At 42.5% G+C, this 27,192-nt stretch overlaps 1 protein-coding gene across 1 annotated transcript; it reads left to right on the forward strand.

The window, feature by feature from the left end:
- The first annotated feature begins 16,066 nt into the window (after positions 1-16,066).
- LOC145821958 (uncharacterized) lies at positions 16,067-16,909 on the forward strand. The gene has a single exon (XM_082918525.1). The coding sequence runs from the start codon at positions 16,067-16,069 to the stop codon at positions 16,907-16,909; it is 843 nt and encodes a 280-aa protein (XP_082774651.1).
- The last annotated feature ends 10,283 nt before the right edge of the window (positions 16,910-27,192 follow it).

Genomic DNA, 27,192 nt, shown 5'->3' on the forward strand with positions numbered 1-27,192 from the left:
TCATGGCAATGCAGCTCTTGCCTTTCTTCAAACCTTGGGCAACCTCGATCAACCGGACACTAGACCCTCCGAAGCCCGAGACAAACAGGAAATGAGCTAGCATGCACAAACAAAGGGCGTGTCGCCGAAAGCCCTGCCAATGATGATCACCGCGGACACCGGCATCAGAAAACTAGCAAATCAAACTCGGAACATCCAGCATTCTGTCACAAATCAAAGAGCGAGCATCGTGCATCATGAGCCCACACATTCGCCTTAAGGCTTGGGCGTGGCCGAAACGAAGCTGAGGCAAGACTTCTTCGTTGCGCTCAGATTCCATCAAAGCTTGGAAATCCTCGAAGGTGGGACATACCTCTTGCCTGCCAAAGCTAAAGACATGTGTTACCGGGTTCCAAAACCTCGCCACGGCATGAAGGAACGGAAAGTGCAGCGGGGTACGACTTAGAGTGAATAGTGCATTTATGTCGAAGGCCCGGAAATTCAGCTTTTCTGAGCCGTCCAAGTTAGCAATCCAAGCCATGAGATTCTGGGCAAGAAACTCTTCCATTTGGAGCAAATCAGTGTTGAATTGAGAAAAACTACGAAGCTGAGGCCTTTTGTAGAGGATAAGGTAGGTGGAGGACAGGTGTCAACATTCTGGTGGTTCTTGCCATTTTTGACCGGCCGACCAAAAATAGTGCCGACCGACCACCATGTTTGGCCGATCGGCTAGTTATAATGGCCGGTGGCCATTTATTCTGGCCGGTGACCTCTTTATTTGGCCGATGGCCTTCCCTCCTATCCTTGGAGTTTGTCCATCTGCTGAAAATGCTGAAAACTTGTGACTGGTTCCACTTCTAGTGTCTTTAGTGATTGATTTTGCGGAGTCACGCCTATTGGTTTATCGAGTTGTTGTATATTTGCTTATCGAGGTGTATTTCACTCTCTTTAAGTTTTTTCTTTGCTTATCGAGTTGTACTTGCACTGGGTTAGCTTATCGAGTTTCTTTGTTTTGCTTATCGAGTTGTAAGTCGGTTCACTACCTGATTATTACGATACAAGTGCTTAATTTTCAAACGAAGTTCAATTTCATTCACATTGTTATGTGATGCCACGCGGTGCGATGCGTAGAAAGTAAAAATGTAACACCTTTTTGAACAAAATAGCTGTTTCATTTCCATCATGTCTTTGCAAAAATACACAGTCTTGAAAAAGTAAAACCTGCCTGAGGCAGTGCAATGTCCTTAAAACTAACAGTAAAAAAGGGAAGTAAAGCAAAAGGAGAGCAGGGCAGCAGAGTATCGGGATTTATACCGGTAACCCCCCCTTTTTCGGACAATGCACATCCCGCGCCCTGATTCGGGTCAATTATGTGGTTTGGCACCTTCATTACTCAAGACAGTGTAACAAACTGCACTTTGGAACATTGGTAGATCTTCGAGTTGACCTCAAGCCGTGTCTTCTGTGTGTGATGCTTGATGCGCGCAAAAAGTATCCTTCCTCGTATCCTTTTAAACATCTTGCGAATTCCACAAATCGCTTCAATTATGCTGTATTGCATTGCTTTGTTCTGACTGTAATTGTCGCGCACATTTCAAGTTCCTTTTATACACATTGCATGCGTTGTCGCATTATGTTTTACTTACATGCGTTCAAGTTCCTTTTATACACATTACATGCGTTGTCGCGTTATGCTTTACTTACATGTGTTCAAGTTCTTTTTATACACATTGCATGCGTTGTCGCGTTATGCTTTACTTACATGTGTTCAAGTTCCTTTTATACACATTGCATGCGTTGTCGCGTTATGCTTTACTTACATGCGTTCAAGTTCCTTTTATACAGATTGCATGCGTTGTAGCGTTATGCTTTACTTACATGTGTTCAAGTTCCTTTTATACACATTGCATGCGTGGTCACGTTATACTTTACTTACATGTGTTCAAGTTCCTTTTATATACATTGCATGTGTTGTCGCGTTATGCTTTACTTACATGTGTTCAAGTTCCTTTTATACACATTGCATTCGTTGTCGCGTTATGCTTTACTTACATACGTTCAAGTTCCTTTTATACACATTGCATGCGTTGTCGCGTTATGCTTTACTTACATGTGTTCAAGTTCCTTTTATACACATTGCATGCGTTGTCGTGTTATGCTTTACTTACATGCGTTCAAGTTCCTTTTATACACATTGCATGTGTTGTCGCGTTATGCTTTACTTACATGCGTTCAAGTTCCTTTTATACACATTGCATGCGTTGTCGCGTTATGCTTTACGTACATGTGTTCAAGTTCCCTTTTATATACATTGCATGCGTTGTCGCGTTATGCTTTACTTACATGTGTTCAAGTTTCTTCTATACACATCATATGCGTTGTCGCATGTACTTTACTTACATGTGTTCATGTTCCTCTTCACACATTGTGCACGTTGTCGCGTGTGCTATACTTACATGTGTCTACATCTTCACGCATTGTGCACATTGTCACGTGTTCTTTACTTACATGTGTTTGTGCCTTCATGGCATTGTTATGCTTATTTCAAATCGCATTGTTATGCGCCCTATTCGACTTGCGTTGTCACGCACTTTCAATTGCATTGTTACGCATACTGCTAACAATATTGTAGCTGTTAAGTTTCCTTTTTCTTACAGGCACGATATTGTATGTACCGGTCATTTGAAGCTGGAGTGACCAGGCGAACCGCACAGGTATTGTATTCTTCGCGTGAAACGTAGCGAGAATTACATAATTCTCTTACATCCTTTCTGCATTGTAATGTAGTTGGATTTATGATTGGACTGCTTAAACTGTTGCATTTATTGCATGTATATGATTCGTTACAGCTTTCTTTGCATGATCATAAGTTGTGCTCGGCTCTGTGCATTGTCATGCATTTTGCCCCTGCCTTCGGGCGCATATCTTTGTCTGTAGCTTGTATGTTTTGTCTAAGTCTTCGGCCTTGTCAAAAATGGGTCATCTCTGGGCTTTGACATTCACTCCCGTCATTGTTATGACTTTCGAGTTTTGTCAAAGAGGGGCAGCTGTAGACACCCCATTTTTGACCGTCCTCAAGACTTGGACGTCACCGTTCGAACGCTCGGTGATCATCCATGTTCGTGTTCGTTTTGAGTTCCTGGAGGCCTCAGCCGCGCACCTTGCCTCAGGATCTCTTAACTTGCCTGTTCTATGCTTGGTTTTGCACCAGGGACTTGTGTTTTGTGCTTCTGAGGGTGGGAAGAGGCTTGTTAGCCATCCCTGAAACCCACCGGCCGTGGCATCCTTTTTCCTACCGACCAATTGTTTGGTCGGTCGACACTTATCTGAGGTGTATCGGCATTTTGTGTGGTCGGCCGACCATGTATTTGGCCGGTGGTATCTTTTTTTTGGCTGGCACCTCCTTTTTGCCTTTTTCAGGCATTATGCATGCCAGCTATGCCAGCTGGAGTGCACGGACGTGTATGGAGGAATTGCACCCTTTGCACCCTTTTGGTCTAGCTTCTTGGGGAAGCTTGGACCTTTGTCTTAGCTTCCTCAAGAAGCTTAGACACCTATCTCAGCTTCCTGAGGAAGCCTTGGCCCCTTTGCCTTAGCTTCTTTAAGAAGCCTTGACCCCTTTTGTTAGCTTCTCTTGGAAGCTTAAGCCTCCATCTTGCTCTATATAAGGAGACCTTCCCTCTCCTTTGTGGGGTTGAACAAAAAAAACCTGACCTAATACATATATATCTGATATATACACCTTCTCTCTCAATATCTCCCTCTCTCTCTCTTCATTTTGTGTGTGTTAGAGAGCCAAAAAGTGTGTTTTGTTCTTAGTTTTGCACTAAGTCACCTGGCATTACACCATACTTCGACTTTGGAGGTGTTGAGGGTTTCTTCTTGAATTTTTGACCTGGTTTTGATCAGAAAAAGGCGGCTGGACTTGCTGTTCTTGAAGTATTCTTCAAGGGTAACACTATTGCTTTATTTTCCCCAATCTTGCACTAGCTTTTAACCCCCTTTGCATGCTGTTTCGAGCTTTGTGTATAAGATATAAAAGTTCTATTTTTTTGTGTTTAAGACACTTCATTAAGGTCATTTTGGTGTTGGGGGTCGACCTCCCCCTCTTAGGCCTTGTTTGGCCCTTTTTGTGCTCTCCTTGTTAAGCTTTGAATACCTTCGTGTATTGGTCTTCTCACCACTGAAATCCAGAGGATTTTTAGTGGTCAAGAAGAAGTTTTGAGGTCTTGCATAGTGGAGGGACACCCCTCTCCCCTTGTGTCTCTTTTGTCCATGTTTTTGGCTCATAATGGTAGCATGCGTGAGTAGTTGTCTTTGGCTCCATTTCAGAGGTTTTTGGGTGTTGTTAGGTCATAATATGCCTCTGTTTTTTGTCAGATTAATGGTCCATTTCATGCATTATACACTTGCCTTGTATTCCCCCATTTTGCCTAGAAGTGCCTCTTGCCATTAGACCATCATGCTTGCATGTTTTTGCCTAGCTTTGTGAAGCTTTTGGTCATGTTTCATCATGCTTGAGGTCTGTTGGGTGTTGATTTGGTCATGCCTTTCATGCTTTGTATCGTCTCTTTGCATTCTAGCATGTTGGCATCGGGTGTGTGAGTCATTAGCATGCATTATCTTGGCTATTTCAGTGATTTGGAATCACTTATTAGGTCATTTCAGTCCATGTTTTATGCTTACATATTTGCATTTTGTTATCCTTTCAATGCTTTGAAGAGATGTGATTCTATGCTCCATATATAAGCCATTGTGCATGCTTATGTGTTTAAGTCTTTGGGGCCGCCATATCAGTGGGTTTTGGGGCATATTTTGATGCATAGAAACTCTGTTTTTGGTTGCTTAGTCCATGCCATGAGTGGCCATGATAGTTGTAGTAGAATGCTCCTTTTTATGCCTTAGTTTTAGGCCCATTGGTATGCATGTTTGCATGAGCATTTGTTCACCATTTCCACCACTTTTGGCCACTGTTTTGGGGCATGGTTGAGGCCTCCCATTTCAGTTTAAGACCACCCTTATATATAGTTGCATGCTTAGCATGATGCATGTTGCATTACATTAGTTGCATGCTTGCATTATATCTTGCTTGCATGTTTGCATATTGTTTAGCTGAGTGCATCACATAGTCTTGTTGTATGCTTGACATGTTCATATTGCATTAGTTTAGCTCGCATGAATAAGTAGTGTCGTGTCGCATTAGCTTAGCATGCTCATGTTGCCTTGCATGAGTTGCATCACTTTGCATTGTATATGGCATACATGCATTACATCTTGTTTGGTTTGGGGTGTCAAACCAAACTTGAGGAATGAGGCGTGTTCGTACTTAAAGTGATGAAACACGTCTCACTCCTCGGGCATGAGGCTTTCATTTCTTTTGTGCATTCATTTACATTGAATGGCAAACTTGGCCTCTTAGGCCATCATGCATCAAAATGCATAATTGATGGCCCGAGGGTCGAGAGCCACGCTCCCTTGAGTCCATTGCATGATAGAGAGTGTGGCCATGCTCACATTTGCTTGAAAATTCCATGCCATACACTGCATGCCCTCTGCTGCTGTCAACTGCAGGATTCTGCAGGAAGAAATAGCCGGTCGGCCATTTGTAGTGCCGACCGACCATCAGTGTCCAGCCGATCGCCCAATATTTAGCCGATGAGCATATTCCCATGGCCGGTGATCTTATTCCATGGCCGGTGGCATTCCACAATGCTCAAGGAGCAGTTCAGAAGCAACCTCAGGATTTTCATAATTTTCAGAGGAGCAGGGCAGTGTAAACAGAGGCAACAGTGGCATGGTATCGGGTTTCTGAGCGCGGCAAATCAAGCATGCATCATCCACGCATTCCGAGGCAGAGCTGCGGCGGTCTCTTTAGTTTCATATTTAGGCTGTTTTTTTTTTTAATTAATTTGTTAATTAATTAGAGGGTTTGTAATAATTAATTGGCTAGGATAGTTGATTTGTTATTCGGCCTGTATTATTCTTTCGGACCCTCTGAGCGAGGGCAATTGTGTAATAAATGTGTGTGAGTGTGTGTAAGTCTTCCAACCCCCACTTATTTCTCCCTTTTACTTACCTGCCTTCAATGGTTAGTACAAGGGCATGTTTAAATTAGCATACCTTATGCTATGCATGCGTGCATCCATACATTTGTCTTGCATTCACCGGGCTCAGCGCATCATACTAACTGCATTGTATTTCAATTCCAAGTTGGATACGTGTTAGCTGTAGCATCATCACATGCCATCTTAGAATAGCCGAGCCCATTGTAGTTACATCTTGCATGTGTTGCATTAGCCATCTTAACATGAACTATGATTACTAACTAGTTTCTGTTTTGGCTTGGAGTACTCGGTAAGCATTTATGTTTTAGCATCCTTGCATGAGTGTGAGTGTTGCCATGATAGCATGCTTACCATGAGGCTATGTGCTTACGTGTTATAACTGCCTGAATGCCTGTGGGTGAAGGTTGGGTTGCTTAAATTGGAACAATGCATTGAATGCGAGTCTTAAGCCCACTCGAGGGTGGCAAAATCTGTCTTTTAGTCTACTTGTGAGTAGCAAACTGTTTTCAAAACAAACATGAAATGTTTTGTTCCAATTTAGGCAACTTAGTCTATACTTGTCTGCTGTGCGCATCACATAGTAAATCTAAGCTAATAACCGGAATAAGAACGCATAGTGTTTTCAAAACTAGATATCATGGTTAGTAGAGGCCGATCTTCGGATCGGGCAAGCAGGGGTGCTCATAGATGACCTTCCCCAATCGTACCCAAGTTCCTGAGCCGAGGCAACTTTGGTGATGACGGACACATGGCCTTAGGCAAACGAGTCAGGGTTTCCTAAATTTCCCCCATAAAAAAAATTATTTAGGTGGCGACTCTGTATCTGGCAAAGCAGTCCATGTTTGGCACTTCTTTACAAAAATCTGTTTTCACAAACGATTTGCCGGATTTGAACTCTTTGGTTCAGATTTAGAACCGTGACAATTTGAGTCCAAACTATAGTGACCCACAAACGAACAGAACGGGACTCATCCTCCCAGGGCGTTCGGGGACGTCTACAATCACCCAGTGGAAGGGGACAAAGCAGTAGAGTACTTACTCCCAGATGAGGCCATTCTACAAGTCGAAGAACAAACTTGGACAATGTACTTTGATGGAGCATCTAACCAGTACGGTTATAGGATAGGGGTGTTGCTGATAGCACCCGACAATTCCCATATACCTTTAGCCTTCAAACTTCAGTTCAAAGTATCCAACAATGAGATAGAATACGAGGCATGTATCGCTGGCTTGGAAGCTGCCCTAGAACTAGGGGCAAAAAGGTTGGACGTCATCGGGGACTCGAACCTGGCTGTGTCTCAAGCAAAAGGAGACTGGAAGGTCAAAGAAGAAAGAATGAAAATTTATCACCAAACCCTAGACGTTCTGATTCCTAGGTTTGAGAAGCTAACCTTCACGCATCTGTTAAGAGAGAACAATAGGTTCGCTGATGCCTTATCAACTCTGTCTTCTATGATAGACATCCCTTTGGGAGACCGGATGCGTCCAATCATTATTGAACAGAGATATATGCTGGCCTATGAGTTGATCACCGCAATAGATGAAGTACAAGACCAGAACCCCTGGTATTATGATATCTGGAACTTCTTGGAAAAGGAAGTCTATCCACCAAGGGCAAATGCCAAAAATAAGAGGGCGATACGGCAAATGGCTGCTCAGTTTATCATCTGTGGGGGTAAGTTATACAAACGAGGCCATCTGGGATTGCACAAGCTATGTGTTTTTGTAGAAGAGTCGAAGTGCCTGATGGAGGCCAACCATGGAGGATAGTGCAGATCGCACATGAGCGGAGTAATGCTAGCCCGAAAGTTTCTCAGGCAGGGTTACTACTGGTCAACCATGGAGAAGGATTGTATCGGTTTTGTTCGGCAATGCCACAAATGCCAAATTCATGCAAATTGTATAAATATCCCATCGTTAATGTTGTATAGCATGACTTCACCATGGCCGTTTTCAGTCTGGGAAATTGATGTTATTGGGGCAGTTACGCGAAAAGACTCAAATGGGCATGAGTGTATCCTGGTGGCAACGGACTACTTTACAAAGTGGGTCGAGGCCCAATCCTATGTAGTGCTAAAAGCATCGCATGTAGCCAAGTTTATCAGGAATAACATCATTTGTCGTTACAGGGTCCTGAATGAGATCATTTCAGACAATGGTTTCCACTTCAAGGGAGAAGTGATCGACTTGTTAGAGAAATACAATGTGGCTTTTCATAAGTCGTCCACATATCGGCTACAAACCAACGGAGCTGTTGAGGCCGCCAACAAGAACATCAAGCACATTCTACAGAAGATGGTGGATACCTACAGGGACTAGCCAAACAAGTTGCCATTTGCTCTCTGGGGCTATAGGATTTCAATTCGAACATCTACTGGGGCAACTCCGTATTCTCTTGTTTATAGAATGGAAGTTGTTCTGCCAATTGAAGTTGAAGTTCCGTCGCTGTGGGTTATGGCTGAGTGCCCGATAGCAGAAGCGGATTGGCAGCAAAGCAGGTTTGAGGAACTAATGCTATTCAACGAGAGGAGGCTGAAAGCACTGTATCATGTCCATGGTTATCAACGTAGGATTACCAGGGCTTTCAACAAGAAAGTTAAGTCCAAGAATCTTAAGGAAGGGGATTTGGTGCTCAAAGACAACCGATCTCCCATCCATGACCCTAGGGGCAAGTTCAGACCTAATTGGATTGGTCCTTACATCATTAAATCAATTTGTCCGGGTGGAGCTGTCATTCTTGTGGACCTAGATGGCCTCGAATTCTCCCAACCAATCAACATGGACAAGTTGAAGAAATATTACCCCGGAGTGGCTCGCTAGGCAGAAAACCCAAAAGGGCGACCTAGGCAAAAGTTAGAGCACAAAAAATTGGAAATAAGAAAAACTAAGCTCGCAAGGTTGAAAACCCAGAAAGGGCGGCCTTGGCAAAAGTTAGAGCGCAAAAGGGGAGAGTTAATACTCGAGTGAACCCGAACCGAACTACGTAAGGCTTGATTCCTATCTTTGGGATACGTAGGCAACTTCATTCTGAAGTCCAGCCATAAACACTTCCAAATCAACTGTGTCCATGAGATTGTCCTGGTCATCTTTGTCTTTTCTGCACCCAAATTGAGAGTTGGTTACAGTGCAGTGCAGTGCTATTCAAACAAGGGGCAATTTTCCATTTCTGGATTCGGGGTTGTACATCTCGAGGATAGGTTCCAAGTGTATCCAGTTGTGATCCTTATCGAAAATGATTTTGAAAAGTTTTAATAAAAGTTGATTTTGTTCAAATTAATCTTTTTACAACTTAGACCATTTTTGGACCAAAAGGAAAATTTTCAGTGCCCACAACTTCAATTCATTGATTTCAATACAAAGCTCTCTAACTCTTGATTCAAATCAAAGTTGCTTTTTATTACATTCAAAAGGAAAACTTGAAAGTATAGATCAAAGTAATAAACTTGGGGCATTGATGAGTCAGGTGTTCCAGCATCCCCTCCATGAGCTTGTGGAAGCTTCAGATGCTAAAGTAGGCCCGATTTGCACCTCATCTTCAAGCCAAGCTATGCATTCGCCAGAAAGGGCACAACTGAAAATGGGAGCGAGAGCCAGAAGTTCTCTTATCCTCCATACAGTGGGATATCGAGCTAGTTGAGAACCTCAGATTGGAAATGGAGCCGGGTACTCTACCCCCTCTTCTGGGCAAGTCTGGTCATGTCCGAACTGACGCTTGAATCGAAATGAAAAATAGAAGACACAGTGTGTCAAGCCAATCAACTAAATGCCAGGTTGTCGAGACATGCTGTAACTCATCTCGGGCAAATCAAACTAGAAGTAACGCGAAGCAATGTCAACAGCAGATCTGTTGCACATCCAATGGCACCACCATCCCTCGTTCGGGAAATCAACTAGCCATTGGCAAAAGAAATAGCCTCGTGCTGAACATGTAGAGCAAGAGTCCACTACTTTCAACCTGTCCATGAGCCATATCTGGGGAATCATGAAAAATAAGAGAGATTAAAGAATAGAGAGGTGTATATGGAGAGAAAAAGTGAGAAAGAGTTTTGAGAGAAAAACAGAGTTTGAGGGCCGAGTAATGTGAGAAACACATGTGAGACAAGGTGGGAAACATTACCTGCAAAAGTAGTGGACTTCCTGCAAATTTGGTTGTTTCTCGTCGGTGGAAGGTGTCTAAGCCTATCAAAGTCTCTGCCAATACCAAGCCAATGCAGCTCTTACCCTCTTTCAAGCCTTGGGCTACTTCGATCAAGCGAATGCTAGACCCTCCAAAGCTAGGGGCAAGTAGGAAATAAGCCAACATACACAAGCAAAGGGCACGCTATCGAAAGCTTTGTCAAAGACGGTCGCCGTGGTCGCTGGCGTCGGAAAATCGATGAATGAGACTGGGAATATCCAGCTCTCCGTGGTGAACTAAGGATCGAGCATTGTGTAAAGTGAGCCCACACATCTGTCCTAAAGCTTGGATGTGGCCAAAACGGGACTGGGGCAAGATTTCCTCGTCACGCCGGGATTCCATCAAAATTTGGAATTCTTCAATTATCGGACATATCCCTTGTTCCCCGAAGTTGAAAACATGTGTAACCGGGTTCCAACATCTAGCCACGGCATGAAGGAACAGAAAACACAGCGGGGTACAGCTTAGCGGGAATAGTGCATTTATCCCGAAATCCTGAAAATTCACTTTTTCCGAGCCATCTAAAGTTGCAATCCAAGTCGAAAGTTTTTTTGGGTGAAGAATGGCTCCATTTGTGGCAAAAACAGAGCTAGAATGAAGAAACTACGAAGTCCCAGCTTTTGTAGAAGATAAGGTGTTGAGTGGAAGACAGGTGGCAGCAATCGGGAGGATCCCTGCACCAGTGGCCGACCGGCCAGTGTTAGTGGCCGACCAGCCACTTTTGTAGCCGACCGGCCATTACTAGTGGCTGACAGCCACTTTTGGTGGCCGACAACCTCTGCCTATAGCCGATATAATTCCCTGGTCTTCCTGTGTGTTGGGAGTGCTGAGAACCTGTGTTTTGTTCTACTTTTGGTGCATTTTGCCGCCTTCTTTTAAGAGTTTTGCTGAGTCGCTTTTTATGTTGTTGTTTATTGAGTTGTATTGCTATTGTTTTCCTTATCGAGTTGTTGCTTTGTTTATCGAGTTGTTGCAATAATTGTTCATTGAGTTGTTTTACTCTGTCTGTTATGTGTTGGTCGGTTCATTACCTGATTAAGAAGTTGCCAATACAATGTACAATATTCAATTTCCATCAAATCCTGTTTTTGTGTAAGATGATGCAATGCGATGGTCAGAATGTAAAAAACAGCATGTTTCATCAAAAACTGATTCTTCATTCCAATCATGGTTTCTTTTTACAAAAGGGTACAAGTTTTTAAGAAAATAAAACTATACAATGTGCTAACACTACTAAAAACAAAAAAACAAAAAGAGACTAAGCAACAACATCTAAATCAATGCCATCCACCGCAGGATCGAGAGGCCCTCTTCGTCCTCTTCCTAGGCATGGGCTTGGAGCTATCTCCATCAGCGCCGCTGTCAAAGGCCCCTGTGTCTGAGCTAGCTGTTGAACCTGCCTCAGTATCATGTCCGCCCTCAGAATCTAAGCCAGTATCGTCCTCTCCATCCTCAAATGACTCCGACTGTGGGCTCGCTGCCTCCTCATCCTCACTGGTCTCATCATCGTCATCGTCCGGAACGGGCTCTAAAGGGCCGCTCTCATCACGGGTACCCCTAGCTCTGCCTCGGCTGCGAGCCGGAGCCTCACATCTCCCTCTCTCTGCTACTGGAGGAGGTACAGATGGTCCCGCTGCTACTCTCGCCGGAACGTCTAATGTGGCTGAGATCTGGAAAGGGCAGTTTGTCAAATACATCAGTTGCGGTGTATACCTGATGCAAAAAAATGATGTGCAGAATGCAGTGTATGAAAGCAGTGTACGAATGCAGTGTTTGAAAGCAGTGTACGAAGGCAGTGTTTGAAAGCAATGTTTGAATGTAGTGAACGAATGCAATGTATGAATGCAGTGTTTCAGTGCGGTGTGTCAGATCAGTGTAGCGTGGAACATATTACATTTGAGATGCTAATTTATCAACAGAAAGTTTGATGACATGAAGTGCAGACTGAAGGAAATTACCAGAATCTTGTAAAGGTTGAGCAGGTTTATGCTTCTCTGCACCATCTTCGTTAGGGAAGCCACTAGCTCGAGGGCCTGCCCGGTGTACTCTATGGGTGCCAACAAGTGCGTTGAGAGGATCAGTGTTCTATAAAGCATAACTGAAATGAAGTAAATATGCAAAATGTAAAGTATGGTACATACTGTAGTTGGGCCTTAAACCTCGACAAACTCATGCCCGGCTGGTGCGGGCTCAATGGAGATCTGGCAAGCCTTCCCAGAATGTCGCCGGTAGGTGAGTGTGGTAGGTAGCTCTGACCACCCAGTCCTCTTTCTCGCCCTAGAACCTCTCCTGCTATGGGTCCCGGTCGCCCTGGCCCTTCTGCCTCTCTCCCCCGCAGTCGGAGCCCTCACTCTCTCACCTCCATGGGCCTCAGTCAGGGGTGGCATGAGGTATGTCTGGATGAAGGCTATGTAATCACCCTCGACTTGGAAGAAGTCAACGTCCCAGCCTCTAGTGAAATAAATCATCTCCTGCAAAGTATATTTCTCTATGGCTCTCATATATGTCGGAAGCGGCATCAAACCTACCAGCTCGGGCAAGTCAATGGTCTGGCATAAGAACCGCTTCCTTAAGAACCACACCTAACAATCCAGGCCCTCGAGTAGAGTCAGAAGCGAGAAGCCTCTCGGGCACCAGCGAACGGATCCCTGACTCCCTCAGACATCATCGCCCAGGGCTGCCAAGTGATCTGTAAACAGAGAATGTGCAGATTGTTAGCTATCATCATATATTGTGATATGAGTCAGAGTCAAAGGAAAACGGAAATAACAGAGAAGCTTGAGTTACCTCAGCCGTAGTCACAGTATCGAAGTATCGACGGAAGAAGGGGAAGGACTCCTGAGACCTCCGTTGGCATCTCCCGTCATACCGATGATAGTATGGCACGACAGGTGGCATCTCCACCTCTGGCTTTGAGGCAAGTCTCGGATAGTAGGCGCACATCCATAGCTGCAGAAAGCGAAAGGGCAACAGTGAGTGTACAACAGATAAGTACAAGTAATGCGAAAAGCAGAACATGTGCGCTATGTCCAGAAAATGCAATGTGCAGTGTGTACAGTATACAATGTGTGCAGTGTACAGAAAGTGCAAAGCAAAAAGCACAATAGGATATGCAAGACAGAAAAGTAAAGTATACCTCCTATGTCCTCCAGCAGCCTCCTATCAGATGTCCGCTCCTGCGGGAGGTCGAGCTCATGTACCCGTATAAGGTGGCAAAGCCAGTGCCACCCCAATCGTAGAGTCGAACACGGGACAGGTCCCCCAGGGCGCTCATGAGGTATAGCCCAAAAGTGTTTGCCCGGTCCGGCTTTGACCCGTAGGGCATCGTTTTCCACTTTGCAGTACTCTTCGACCTTCTTTATTAACGCCCAGACAGTTTTCGGGGGCTGCTTAGTCAATGAACTGCGGAGGGGGCTATCTAGATGCAATCCTATCTTAAAAGTGGTGATGGCCATGGAATCATTGCAAGCATCATCTACCAGATTAAAGCACTCCCAATAGTGGGCCGAGTATTCGCGAAAAGTTTCTTCCGGTTTAATTTGCATGGCCCAAAGAGAACTGGCTTGCTTTGGCTGGACCTCATTAGTGATGAATCTCGCCCTGAATGATTTTTTGAGTTGATAAAAGCTCTTAATTGATGCCGGCTCCAGTTTATAGTACCACCTCAAGGCCAGTGGTCCCAGACTGCTTGGAAATATTCGACACATGAGGGCTTCGTCGTCAGCATGGAGCGTCATTGCTTGCTTGTAATGACGAATGTGATCAGTGGGGTTCGATTTTCTGGCGTAGAGGGTGAACAATGGTGCCTTGAACTTTTTGGGTAGCACAGCCCTTGCAATCCGTCGCACGAAAGGGTCATGTTTATCTTCCTCATTCGAATCATCGCTTCTCCCTCGTTTATGCCATACATATGGACTTCCTTCATATGAGCTAGATACATCAATGCGTCCTTTCTTTCTGGGCTCAGGGGATGGTGAGTCTGAATCACTGTCATTATTGTGCTTCTAAAGTCGACGTCATCGACCATCCTTCTTTCCTGAAGGTCGAACTCAGTATTGACATGTAGCTTGTTGCGATTTCGCCACCTCCAAGGCCAAATCCTGGCACAGGCGCTCATTCTCGGCCATCATGTTCTCCAGCCGCTGTTCATTTTGCTTTGCTTGATCCATAATCGTCTGCATTGTCTCTTGCATTGAAGTTGAGAGTGACGTCTGAGCTACTGAATCAAAGTTCAAGGCACGTCACGCGGCGATATTCTCCGGTCCCAGCATGTTTCTTGGAGTGAGGTTGTCTCTTGGTGTAGTTTTATCAACGACTATCGGAGGATCTTCTATGACACTCACCATGAATATGCTTGAGTATTCCCACAGACAGCGCCAATTGTGGAGAAGTAGGTTTGGAAATACTCTTGGATCCTGAAGTACGTTCCTGATCCTCTAATTGCCACTTGAAAATGGGGATTAACACTTCGGTCGAGGATGCCGGAATTAGCACTCCGACAGACAAGTTTGTATGTGTCTCTTGTTTGCTTGTGTCATAAGTTTCTTAGGTCTATTCTCACATACCTTTCTTTGGTTGATATTCCTCTATTTACATTCGCTCCTGGGCCCTAGGGTCAGGCCCACTCTTAATCCATCGGATGATTGCTCATTCGGCCCCTTCTATCGTATGCCAATTCCCACTCGACTTTCCATTCAACTGGTTTTATGGCCGATCAATGTATTTGGCTTTGGGGTCGTCCTGGACGAAGTCGAATATAATATATATCCTGATTTTCTTCAAAGGCCTTGGCTTTCCTGCATGTACTCATATTCGGCTCCCACACTAATGGATGTGCCACGTACTATGATATGATATACACATACGAGCTTTGAATACAAATGTAACTATGCCTATGAATCTATTCTGTTATGACATTCGAACGTGTACAAGACTTAGTTGCTGTATGGACATCATTCAATAAAATCTTTACTCCGTTATTATTCACTGGGCTTCCGCTCACTATTTATATTATGTATGTAGGTGAGCAGGCACGTGACCAGACCCAGAGTTGACGGCCTACGTTATAGTTTTTGTCAGCCAACCTTGTGCCTCCTGAGGAGGTTCCAGATGAAGTCAAGCTTAATGGGTGCTTTTGTTTTTGTACTAGACCATGTTATGCTATGTTTTGTAATTGGACAAGATTTTTGATAACGTGTATATGGAGTGATGTGTAAATATTATTTCTTTTGTCGTCACTCACAAGTTTATAAAAGTTTTAAGTTATTTGTCCCATTTATGCCTTCACAGCTCAATGGACTACGTATATTTTGTATATTTGCTTCCGCAACCCCTAACTATATGTTATTTTGTCAAGAGGCCTTTGGTAATCCAAGGATTACTGGCCGGTTGCAATGCCAAACCCATAGGGGCGAGTATGGGTCTTGACAGAGTGGTATCAGAGCACGAGTTATACCGCACACACGAGTCCATATGAGCTATAGGATGTTCTAGTAAGAAATAGGCGCATCGCATCAACATGTGTGTGAGTGGGTTCATTAAGAATGGAAATTGAAATCGACCATGAACACATGACATTTAAATGAATGTTTTGAACATTATGAAAAGAACTATTTGCCTATGTTTATTGCCCTCCTATTTTCCTCTAGCAATGGAAAATGCAAGAAGTGATGATACAGCAAGGTCGTTAGAGGCCCAAATGAATTGAATGGAATAGATGCTTACAGCTTTGACGAAGGTAATAACGTAACAACAGAGGCAACAACCTTTACCCCCTCCACCTCCGCCGACCCAAGTTTAACCGGACAACAATGACATTATCAATCTGATGCAAAAGTTTATGAAAATGAAACCACCAAACTTTCTTGGTGAAATTGAACCGTTAAAGGCTAAAATATGGTTGTTGGAGATGGAGAAATTGTTTGAAGTATTTCCCTGTTCCGAGGTTCAGAAAGTCTTATTGGCCACCTACACACTGAAGGACGAAGCTCGAAGATGGTGGTTGCTAGTTCAGAATTGTAATCAGAACATGACATGGGGTCAATTTAATACAATTTTCTATGACAAGTACTTTCTCCAGTGCTTTCAAGATCGGAAGGTTTCAGAATTTCAAGAACTCAAACAAGGCAGAATGTCTGTAGCTGAGTACGAGGCTAAATTTACTGAGTTAGCCAGGTTTGCTCCTCACATGGTGGACACAGACTACAAGAAGACCCGCAAATTTGAGGGTGGATTGGACTTAGATATACTGGATCAGGTGGGAGTTCTTAACCTACCCACGTATGTGAATGTATTGGACAGGGCATTAATGGCAGAAGCTATATTGGCAGCGAAGAAACAAACTCTTGTCCCACGAACTGATTGGATGGGAAAAAGGTCTAGAAATAGTTTCAAAAAGGGCCGTTCATTTACTGGGAATAAGAGACAAAATACGGGATCTTACAGTGGCTCAAGCCAAAGTGGTGGAACTACACCGACTTGCCCAGAATGTGGTAAGAAACAGAAGGGGGTTTGCTATCGAGCGTCAGGTGCTTGTTTCAGGTGTGGAAAACCTGGCCATGGGATGAAAGATTGTCCTATCAGGTTCGAAAATGCCAACCATCCGGCGGTAAGTTCAGCCGGATCTGCTTCTACATCCAAGATGAATACGAAAGCTAACATCGGGAAAGAGACCTTGAGGCAAGGCTGAGTATTTGCACTTATGCCTGGTGATGTACAGAACACCGAATCTGTGGTCTCAGGTATAATTTCTATCCGTGCTCATAATGCCTATGTGCTGATTGATTCTGGCTCCACACATTCATTTGTATCACACGCTTTCTCTTGGAAATTAACTAGGCCATTAGAACCTATGAACTGTTTATTATCTGTATCTACACCATCTGGGGGTTCCATGATATGTGCTTATGTTTATCTGGCATGTGATGTTTTGATTGGTGGTATGACATTATATGTTGATTTGTTGCCCTTGAGCATCGATCATTTTGATTGTATTCTGGGTATGGATTGGTTGACTAAATATTGTGCCACCATTGACTGTGCAAGTAATCTATTGTATTTAAACCGCCTGGTATGCTTGAGTTTATTTTTATCAAAAAATGGGGTAGTTTCCCCACCATACTTGATCTCATTTATGAAAGCCAAAAAGCTGTTAAGAAAGGGGTATCGGGGCTACTTATGTAGTGTGTTGACTGTGTCTTCAGATAGTGCCAGTGTTGAGACTATTCATGTGGTTTGTGACTTTCCTGATGTGTTTCCCAATGATCTACCCGGAGACTTAATTGATAGGGAAATTGAGTTCACTATTAAAGTAGCACCAGGAACACAACCTATTTCTAAGACCCCGTACAAGATGTCAATCTCAAAACTGAAAGAATTGAAAACTCAACTTCAAGAACTATTAGGCAAGAAATTTATTCGCCCGAGCACTTCACCTTGGGGTGCTCCAGTGTTATTTGTTAAAAAGAAAGACGAGTCTTTGAGGCTATGTATTAACCATCGGGAATTGAACAAAGTAACCATTAAGAATAAATATCCATTACCCCGAATAGATGATTTGTTTGACCAACTCCAAGGAGCCCAAATGTTCTCTAAAATTGACCTTAGATCCAGGTATCATCAGTTAAAGGTCAAAGCAAAAGATGTGGAGAAAACCGCATTCAAGACTAGATATGAACATTTTGAGTTCTTGGTAATGCCATTTGGGGTGACAAATGCACCAACAGCTTTTATGGACCTAATGAACAGGGTTTTCAAGTAGTATCTTGATGAATTTATCGTTGTGTTTATTGATGACATTTTGATCTATTCTAAAGACAAGGAAGAACATGAGAAGCACCTGAGAATTACCTTGCAGATTCTGAAAGAAAAGAAATTGTATGCAAAATTGTCCAAATGTGAATTCTGGCTTGATAGTGTAGCATTTTTGGGGCATGTAATCAACAAGGATGGTATCTCTGTTGACCCACAGAAAATTGAAGCTATTGTGGACTGGCCTAAACTGACAAATGTGACAAAAGTTAGAAGTTTTCTGGGACTTGCAGGTTACCACAGAAGATTTGTGAAAGACTTTGCAAAACTTGCCATGCCATTGACCCAGTTAACTCAGAAAAATGTACCATTTGATTGGAATGAATAACGAGAGTCAGCCTTTCAAGAGTTGAAGACTAGATTAGTAACTGCACCAATTTTGACTTTGCCCAATGGTTCAGATGAGTTTCAGATTTATAGTGATGCATCTTACAAAGGTTTGGGCTATGTACTAATGCAAAATGGGAAGGTAATTGTCTATGCTTCTCGACAACTTCGAGCACATGAAAAGAATTACCCAACTCATGATCTTGAACTGGCAGGAATGGTGTTTGCCTTGAAAATTTGGCGACATTATCTATATGGTGCCACATGTGAAATGTATACTGATCATAAAAGCCTCAAATATTTCTCCATTCAAAAAGAATTGAACATGAGACAAAGGAGATGGTTGGAGTTGATCAAAGACTATGATTTGTAGATTTTGTATCACCCAGGAAAAGCTAATACTGTGGCTGACGCCTTGAGCCAAAAGTCGATTGGAAATTTGTCATGTTTGCTTACCGGTCAAAAAGAATTGCTAGATGACTTAGAAAGGAATGGGGTTGAAATTGTTTTACGCGAACAAGGTGGAATTTTAGCTGCCATTTCCACTCAACCAGCAATCATTGAAGAAATCAAAGAGAAGCAATTTGAAGATGAGTACTTGAAAAAGATTATGGAAGAATTTGACTCAAAATTGAGGCCGGGGTTTATGTTTGAGAATAATGTGTTAAAATTTCAGAATAGACTTTGTGTACCAAATTCCTCCGATTTGAGAAAACGTGTTATGTCTGAAGCTCACAATACTAAGTTTGCTATGCATCCAGGGAACACAAAGATGTATCATGACTTGAAACAAAGTTTCTGGTAGCCTAGAATGAAAAAGTGTATTGCAGACTTTGTGGCTAGATGTTTACATTGCCAACAAGTTAAAGCCGAACATCAACGACCCGCTGGTTTGCTACAACCACTTCCTATACCGGAATGGAAATGGGAGCACATTACCATAGACTTCATTGTGGGATTGCCTCGCTCTTCTCGAGGTATGGATTCTATCTAGGTTATAGTTAATCGTTTAACTAAATCTGCCAATTTTTTGACTGTCAAAACTATTTATAATCTAGATAAGTTGGCTAACATGTATGTGAATAAAATTGTGAGATTACATGGTGTACCAGTATCCATTGTGTCTGACAGAGATTCGAAGTTCACATCCAGATTCTAGCAAAGTTTACAACAGGCTTCGGGGACAGAATTGAGGTTGAGTAGTGCTTATCACCCACAGACAGATTGTCAAACTGAACGAACGAATCAAACCTTGGAAGATATGCTCAGAATGTACATGTTAGATTTCCAAGGAAATTGGGAGACCTATTTGCCATTGGATGAGTTTGTGTACCACAATAGCTACCATTTAAGCATTGGAATGGCTCCTTATGAAGCTCTGTATGGAAGAAAATGTCGATCCCCAATATGTTGGGTTGAGGTAGGTGATAGACCTTTAGTGGGACTAGAACTTGTGCAAGAAACAACTGAAAATGTGAAATTGATTTAGTAAAGGTTGAAAACTGCTCAAAATCGGCAAAAGAGTTATGCTGATGTCTGAAAAAGAGACAGGGAATACGAAGTTGAGGACCATGTGTTCATTAAAGTGACCCCCATGAAAGGACAAACTCGGTTTGGTGTTAAGGGCAAATTAGCACCAAGATATGTTGGGCCGTATGAAGTTCTCGAGAAAATCAACCCAGTAACGTACCGAGCGGCCTTACCCCCTGTAATGGAGCATATGAACAATGTTTTTCACGTATCTATGCTTCGAGAGTATTTGAGAGATCCATTCCATGTCATTGAACCGACTCATGTACTTTTGAAAGATGATTATACGTACGAAGAACGACCAATTCAAATTGTCAACCGAAGGATCAAGAGATTGAGAAACAAGGAAATTCCGTTGGTGAAGGTTGATTGGCAAAACCATGGAGGGACCTATGCGACTTGGGAAATGGAAGAAGACATGATGAAAAGATACCAAGATTTGTTCCCTCTAGGCCCAATATTTCTCCAAAATGAAGGTAATATGAGTTTGGAGGACCAAACTCTTTAAGGGGGAAAGACTGTAATGAACCTGATCCATGATTAATGTTAAACCATGATTTCATGTGCCTAATAGGTTATTAAGATCAAATTTTAGATTAATTACATGTGCATTGCATCATTTTGTGTTTCTATTTGTTTGACGTAGAAAGATATGTTCATGTTTTAGTTTCGGTTTGCGAATTGAAGGTTTTATCGGTATCCGATACAGAAATTGACTTGATTTATGTGTTATTGGGAATTTTTAGAATTTTATGGCAACTTCAATCAGAAATCGATTTGGATCAAAATAATTAGAATAAATTGATTGAATTGGTTAGAACTAAGCTTAGTTAATTAACCTTAATCACACTTGATTAGGCTAACTTATTTATATCCTATTTAAGGCTCTAATTAAGCCTTGAGTTCATATATACATGCTTTGGCTAAGATTTTGAGCAAGGGAGAGGAAGAACTCAACAACTTAGAAAGAGAAAGATGAGACTTTGTAGAGATTAGTGGTAGACTTGAAGATTCGAGCTAGGATTGCACTTGAATTTAACTCTAGGTATGGAAACCACACTCAATTCTTGTACATAATCCATATAAGAAATGAATTCACCAAGCTATGTGTAGCTCGACTTTTTCATGCCCCCTTTCGGAAGCTTGAATTGATCATACAGTTCAGACTCCCGTCACGGTTCTGAATCTAATATCACAAAGTGCAATGTGAAACTGATAAACACCAAAGAATCCAATCCGGCAAATCTTTCTGGAAAATCAATTTTAAATCAAATAACGCCAAAATTGGACTGCTTTGTGAGATTATAGAGTCGCCAGCTAAATATTTTTATTTTGGAGAAATTTAGGAAACCCTGACTCGTGCCAAAGGCCACGTGTCCGTTATCACCAAAGTTTCCTTGGCTCGGGAACTTAGGTGCGAGGAGGAAAGGACATGAATTTAGCACCCCCGCTCACTCGATCAAAGATTGGCCTCTACCAATCATGATACATTGTTTTATAAAACTCATGTGTTCTTATTCCGGTTATTAGCTAACTTTACTATGTGACGCACACAAGCAAGCATAGACTAGTCGCAAACTTGGAACGAATTCAACTCATATTTGTTCTCGAAAATGGTTTGAATTTGCCACTCTCAAGTGGGCTTAAAAGATGCGGATTTGCCACTTCAAGTGGGCTTAAAACATGATTTTGCCACTCAACAAAGTGGGCTTAAAACTTACAATCATTGAATTGTTCCAATTCAACCAACAAGCCGTCATCCACAGGCATTCATGCAGTTTAGCATTTAAGCACATAGCCTCATGGCAAGCATGCTAAATATGGCAACATGGCAATCACACTCATGCAAGTATGGTAAAGCATAAAAACTTACCAAGTACTCTAAGCCAAAATAAAAACTAGTTAGAAAGATGCATGATCCTAGCTATACAAGATGCCTAATGCTACACATACAATATGAAATTAATAGGCTCGGCTACTAATATGACATATGATTCAATTTGATAACATGCGATTAAACACGTATTCAAAGAGGTATTGAAATTACAATGCAGTTTGAATGATGCGCCGAGCGTCGGTGTATGCAAGAAAAATGAATGGATGCAAACATGCAAGCATAAGGTATGCTAATTGAAAATATCCCTAATCTAACCATTGAAAGCGATTAAATAAAAGGGAGAAAGACGTGGGGTTCGAAGATATGCACACACGCACGCACACTTATTACAACATTATGCCCTCGCGAAGGAGGGTCCAAATTAATAAGCTAACTAGCTACGCTAATTAAGCTAACTATTACAAATTGAAACTAATTAACTATTCTAGCTAATTATTACAACAATTGAAATAAATTAACTAACTATTCTACGCTAGCTAAATATTACAAACCAAAATTGAAGAATTAGTTACACTAACTAATTAAGTACAACATTCGAGTTAACTAGCTATTCTAAGCTAACTAAAGCGATTAAATGGCCTCGAAGGTGAGGGACGCATGCATGCTTGATTGCTCCACCCGAAAATGCCATTGTCCTGCCATCGGATGTCTCTGTTTGCACCTGTTTGAACACCAATAGTGCTGCCAACTTCCAGAACACCTCTGCTCCAACTCAGGAACACACTTGTGCAAAATTTCATTTCTGGCCGGTCGGCTACCAGTGGTGGTTGTTGGCTACCATTGGTGGCCAGTCAGCCACTATTGGTGGCCGGTCGACCACCCCTTCCCTGAACTTCCCTTTTTTGTTGCCACAGAAAGCAAACAAAGGCAAAGCAATGTATTCTCAAGGTTTGTGTGCATTGTTACTCTCCTTATCATTACACAAGTTCAAAGGAGTGTGATTCTCGGCCCTCAAACCATCAACCAAGCATTTTAAATGCATGACGGCTAAGGAGCCAAGCTTGCACAAGTTAATGAATGCACAAACAAGACCAAAACAACCACCATCCTATCATGCATGATCAAGGGTGACGGTGACCAAGAAAAGTGGCATGTTTCATCACTTTGAGTATGAAACGTCCCGTTTTTTCGTGTTCGAATTAACGTCTGATTCGAACGCATGCAATGCAACACAAAAGATGCTTTATCTTGCCTCTTTTACTTGTTCATGTTTTATTTACTCATTTTAGATTACAAATCCACTCTTTAATTGATTAGTCCAAAAGGTGAGTGTCCTCTAATGGAAAGAGGGCTTAAACCACAAGTGCCTTGAGCATGAAAGAGACCTCATGCCGTTGGTTAGTAGAAACCCTCAAAAGAGGATTAAAACCATTAAGCACAAATGTCTCAATTTCACACTCAAGCCAACAAGGGGTTCAGTGCCACTTTCAAAGTAAATGAAAGAGTGAAGAATAGAGGGAGATTGCAAAGATTTCAGTGCTGAAATGGAGTGCAAAATAACACTAAAACATGCAAGCAACTCATGGAATTTATGTTTAAAAGCCTAAATCATTAAGCTAGTGAAAGAGATTGCACTACAACCACACAATACAACCCTCAAAGGACCAAACCAGTTCAAAACAGAGCTAAAACCAGTCAAAACAGCAGCAAAAACATGCTGAGATTAGGGTACAAAATGCTAGAAAAACATGCTCACATGTTAAGCTATCTAGGCTCACAAACAAGACTCAAGAGAAACTCTCAAAAGCAACGAAAGAGTGAAACAAATGAGCATGTAACAGAGCTATACATGTTGAAATTACATGTAAAAAGATACTACAACATGCAACCAACTCAAGCAAATCATGTTTGAAGGCCTAAAACACCAAACTAGTGAAGTCATTTGCACTACAACTATGCAAAACAAGACTCATATGACCAAAGCAGCCCAAAACAGAGCTAAAACATTCCAAATCAGAGGCAAACATATGCTGAAAATAAGCTAAGTTAAGCCACAAAAACATGCTACCATGTGATGCTAACTAGGCATGCAAGTAAGACACAACAAGGGGAGGCTAACCCCTCCAATTTTGGACTTCAAAACATGTTTTCCACCACTGAAATAACTCTAAATTTTAGTGGTTTAAAGGGCCAAAAAGTTTGATTTGAAAGCCTTGAAAGATGGCACAAAAAGCGATACAAGCTAAGGAACAAAAGGGAGAGACAACCCCCTAACACAAAATAGCCTCAAACCACCATTTTTAAACCATAAAAATAGAGTTTTTTGTAGTTAAAAACTAGGCCAAAAACAGTACAAAAAGATATTAAAACAAGTAGTCAAAACAAAGCTTACAAGGTGAGTCTTATACCTCTTGAAGCACAGCACTAAACATCAACAATTTCAGGCTCAAACCTCCTTCCAAAAGCTTAAATTAGGCTCCAAGGGACCTCAGCTCCAAGGTGGTCAAGTTTGGTTAAGGGTTAGTTTGCAAAGGTGTAGAGAAAACTAACTACCAAGCACAAAACAAGAAGAGAGAGAGAGAGAGAATTTTGATCCAAAATGTCTAACCCCTCCAAATAGGGGGGAGCACTCCCTATATATAGAAAATCAGGATTCAAGCTTGAATTCATCCCTCCATACACATGTATGGAGATGCACTTTAGTGAACAACAGATGGCACAACTGGCAAACAAATATCTGAAAAAGGAGAAAAATGGCCGTCGGCCATCACCAGTGGCTAACCGGCCATCAATGTGGCCGACCAGCCACCACTGATGGCCGGCAGGCACAAGCCATGGCCGATGGACTGTGGGAATGGCCGATATGCCACCCTCTCCCCCAAACTTGAAGCAACAAGCTCTTGGTCCACAACCAAGCACAAAACAGACAAGTTGAGAGCCCCAAAGGCAAGGTGCTCAGTCGAGAACTTCAGGCACTCAAAATGAACACAAGCATACAAAACCATCGAGTGTTCAAACGATGACGTCCAAGTCTTGAGGAAGGTCAAAAATGGGGTACCTACAGTTGCCCCTCTTTGATAGAACTCGGAAGTCATGAAATGACGGGAGTGAATGTTAAAGCCCAGAGACGACTCATTTTTGACAAGGCCGAAGACTTGGACAAACAAGCAAGCAAAACAAAGAACGGTTGCGCCCGCAGGCTGCCTACGTATCCCTTTGCAAGGAATCAAACCAGCGTAGTTCTGGGGCAAGATGCAAATAACATGCACGATGCAGAACATAACTTATGATCATTCAATGAGGTTATAATGAAACATCTAGGTGCAAATGTTATGCAAAGAAATGCTACAACAATCTCATACATAAACAAGTAAACATGAACCAAACCACATTTCATGCAGAAAGGATGTAAGAAACTTATGTAGGCTTAACTACGCATCACGCAGGAAAGGCAAAGAACAACACAACCTTTGGGCGCACCCGAGGCGTGAAACAAGATCCTAATGTGTGGCACACGCGATGAGAGAGATGGCGTGAACCCAGGGACACACCTTAATGTTTCGAACCAAAGAGAACAGTGATAAATAGTGGAACACGTCTAAATATTTGTAACGAAAACAAAGAGCGGTATAAGCATCGGAAACCATCCGAATGCTTTTAACCAAAGCGTCCTAACACGTCGCACGCGAGAGGAGAGGAGGATGACAGAAACACCGGGTGCACCCGAATGTTTATAACCAAAAAAAACATCCTAATGCGCCACATGCGAGAAGGAAAAGGGAATGGTGTAAACACCGGAGGGTGGTATAAACATCAGAACACGTCCCAATGTTTCTAACAAAAACAATGTGGTATAAGTATCGGAACACGTTTCAAATGCTTCTAAGCAGGGGGTGGTATAAATATTAGAAACACGTCCCAATGTTTCTAACCAAAGGAAGGAGTGGTGTAAACACTGGGCGTACCCAAATGATTCTAACCAAAGCAAGGTGGTATAAGCATCGGAACACGTTCCAAACGCTTCTAACCAGGGGGGTGGTATAAACATTGGAAACACGTCCCAATGTTTCTAACCAAAGCAAGGTGGTATAAGCATCGAAACACGTTCCAAAAGCTTCTAACCAGGGGGGTGGTATAAACATCGGAAACATGTCCCAATGTTTCTAACCAAAGCAGGGAGTGGTGTAAACACCGGGTGTACCCGAATGTTTCTAACCAAAACAAGGTGCTCAAAGGGACAAGACTAATCTTACCTGGAGTTCCTCTGAATGAACCATACATACAATATCGTATGGTTGCACCAGCTTTGAATGAATCGTACATACAATATCGTGCCTGCATAAGAAAGAAACTTAACAAGTACAATACAATAAGAATGCATGCTCTATGCAAGACGAATAACCGTGACACAATGTTAGAGGCATGTTTCATGGACAACATGTAAGGAACAAAACAGAAGCATATTCTATGCGGCGCGAGAGAGAGCATTATCTATGCAATAAACAGAGTAATGCATATTCTATGCGATAGTAGCAAACGCATGGTCGATGCAACAGGTACAAACATTTTCTATGCGAATGTAAGGGCATGTACAATGCAATACAACACAACATGCATAATCTATGCAAACACGAGAGCATGTACAATGCAGTACAACACAACATATGTATTCTATGCAAAATAACAATAATGCATATTCGATGCAACATGCATATTCTATGCCAACATGGGGATGCATGTTCTATGCAAACAATACAAAATGCATGTTCCATGCAACGACAAAGACATGCACATTCTATGCAACAACAAAAGCGTGTTTGATTAAAACGACTTAATCACAACTTCCGATTTACCTCTCGGAAGAGTTGCAGCATGTTTAAGAAAGGATACACCTCGCCCATGTTGAGTAGTGATGAGCCATGCACCGAAGACACAGTTCGGGGCTTCCGCAGAGACACTTTGAACTTAAAAGTGAGCCTTCCTTACACTTTCTCAAGGGCCAAGGGCACAAAACAATAGTAAAACACACATGGAGAGCACTGAAGGCCTGTCGGCCACTAGGGAAGGGTGTCGGCCACCTATCGGCCACCAAAAAAGGTTGTCGGCCACAAATGGTGGCCGTCGGCCACCGATGGCAGATTCGGGGCAAAATGGCCATTTCACCTTGGGTGTTTAAGTATAGGGTTTCAAACCCTATTTCCCCACTTCTCTATTGCCGAAAATCATCCTCCCCTCTCTCTAGACCATTTTCCTCCTTCGATCCGAGCGTTATACGCGTTTTCCAACGCACTACGAACATTTTCTTCGGTAAACCCTCGTAGTTTACTCCATTTTGAACCGATTGAAAACCAATTTCGGTGCTTCTTTCTTCATTTCCACCACTTGAGGCTTGTTTCCCTCAAGTTACCCTTGAGTTTGGTGCCCTTTCCCGAGCTTTGACCTTTTTTTCTGTCATTTTCCCTCTTGGA

The sequence above is a fragment of the Camellia sinensis genome, chromosome 3 (assembly GCF_055761805.1).
Source record: "Camellia sinensis isolate YWXY chromosome 3, ASM5576180v1, whole genome shotgun sequence".
Taxonomy (NCBI): Eukaryota; Viridiplantae; Streptophyta; class Magnoliopsida; order Ericales; family Theaceae; genus Camellia; species Camellia sinensis.

Coding starts and splice junctions, on each gene's coding strand:
- LOC145821958 (XM_082918525.1), top strand. CDS start 16,067: ATGAAACCACCAAACTTTCTTGGTGAAATTGAACCGTTAAAGGCTAAA.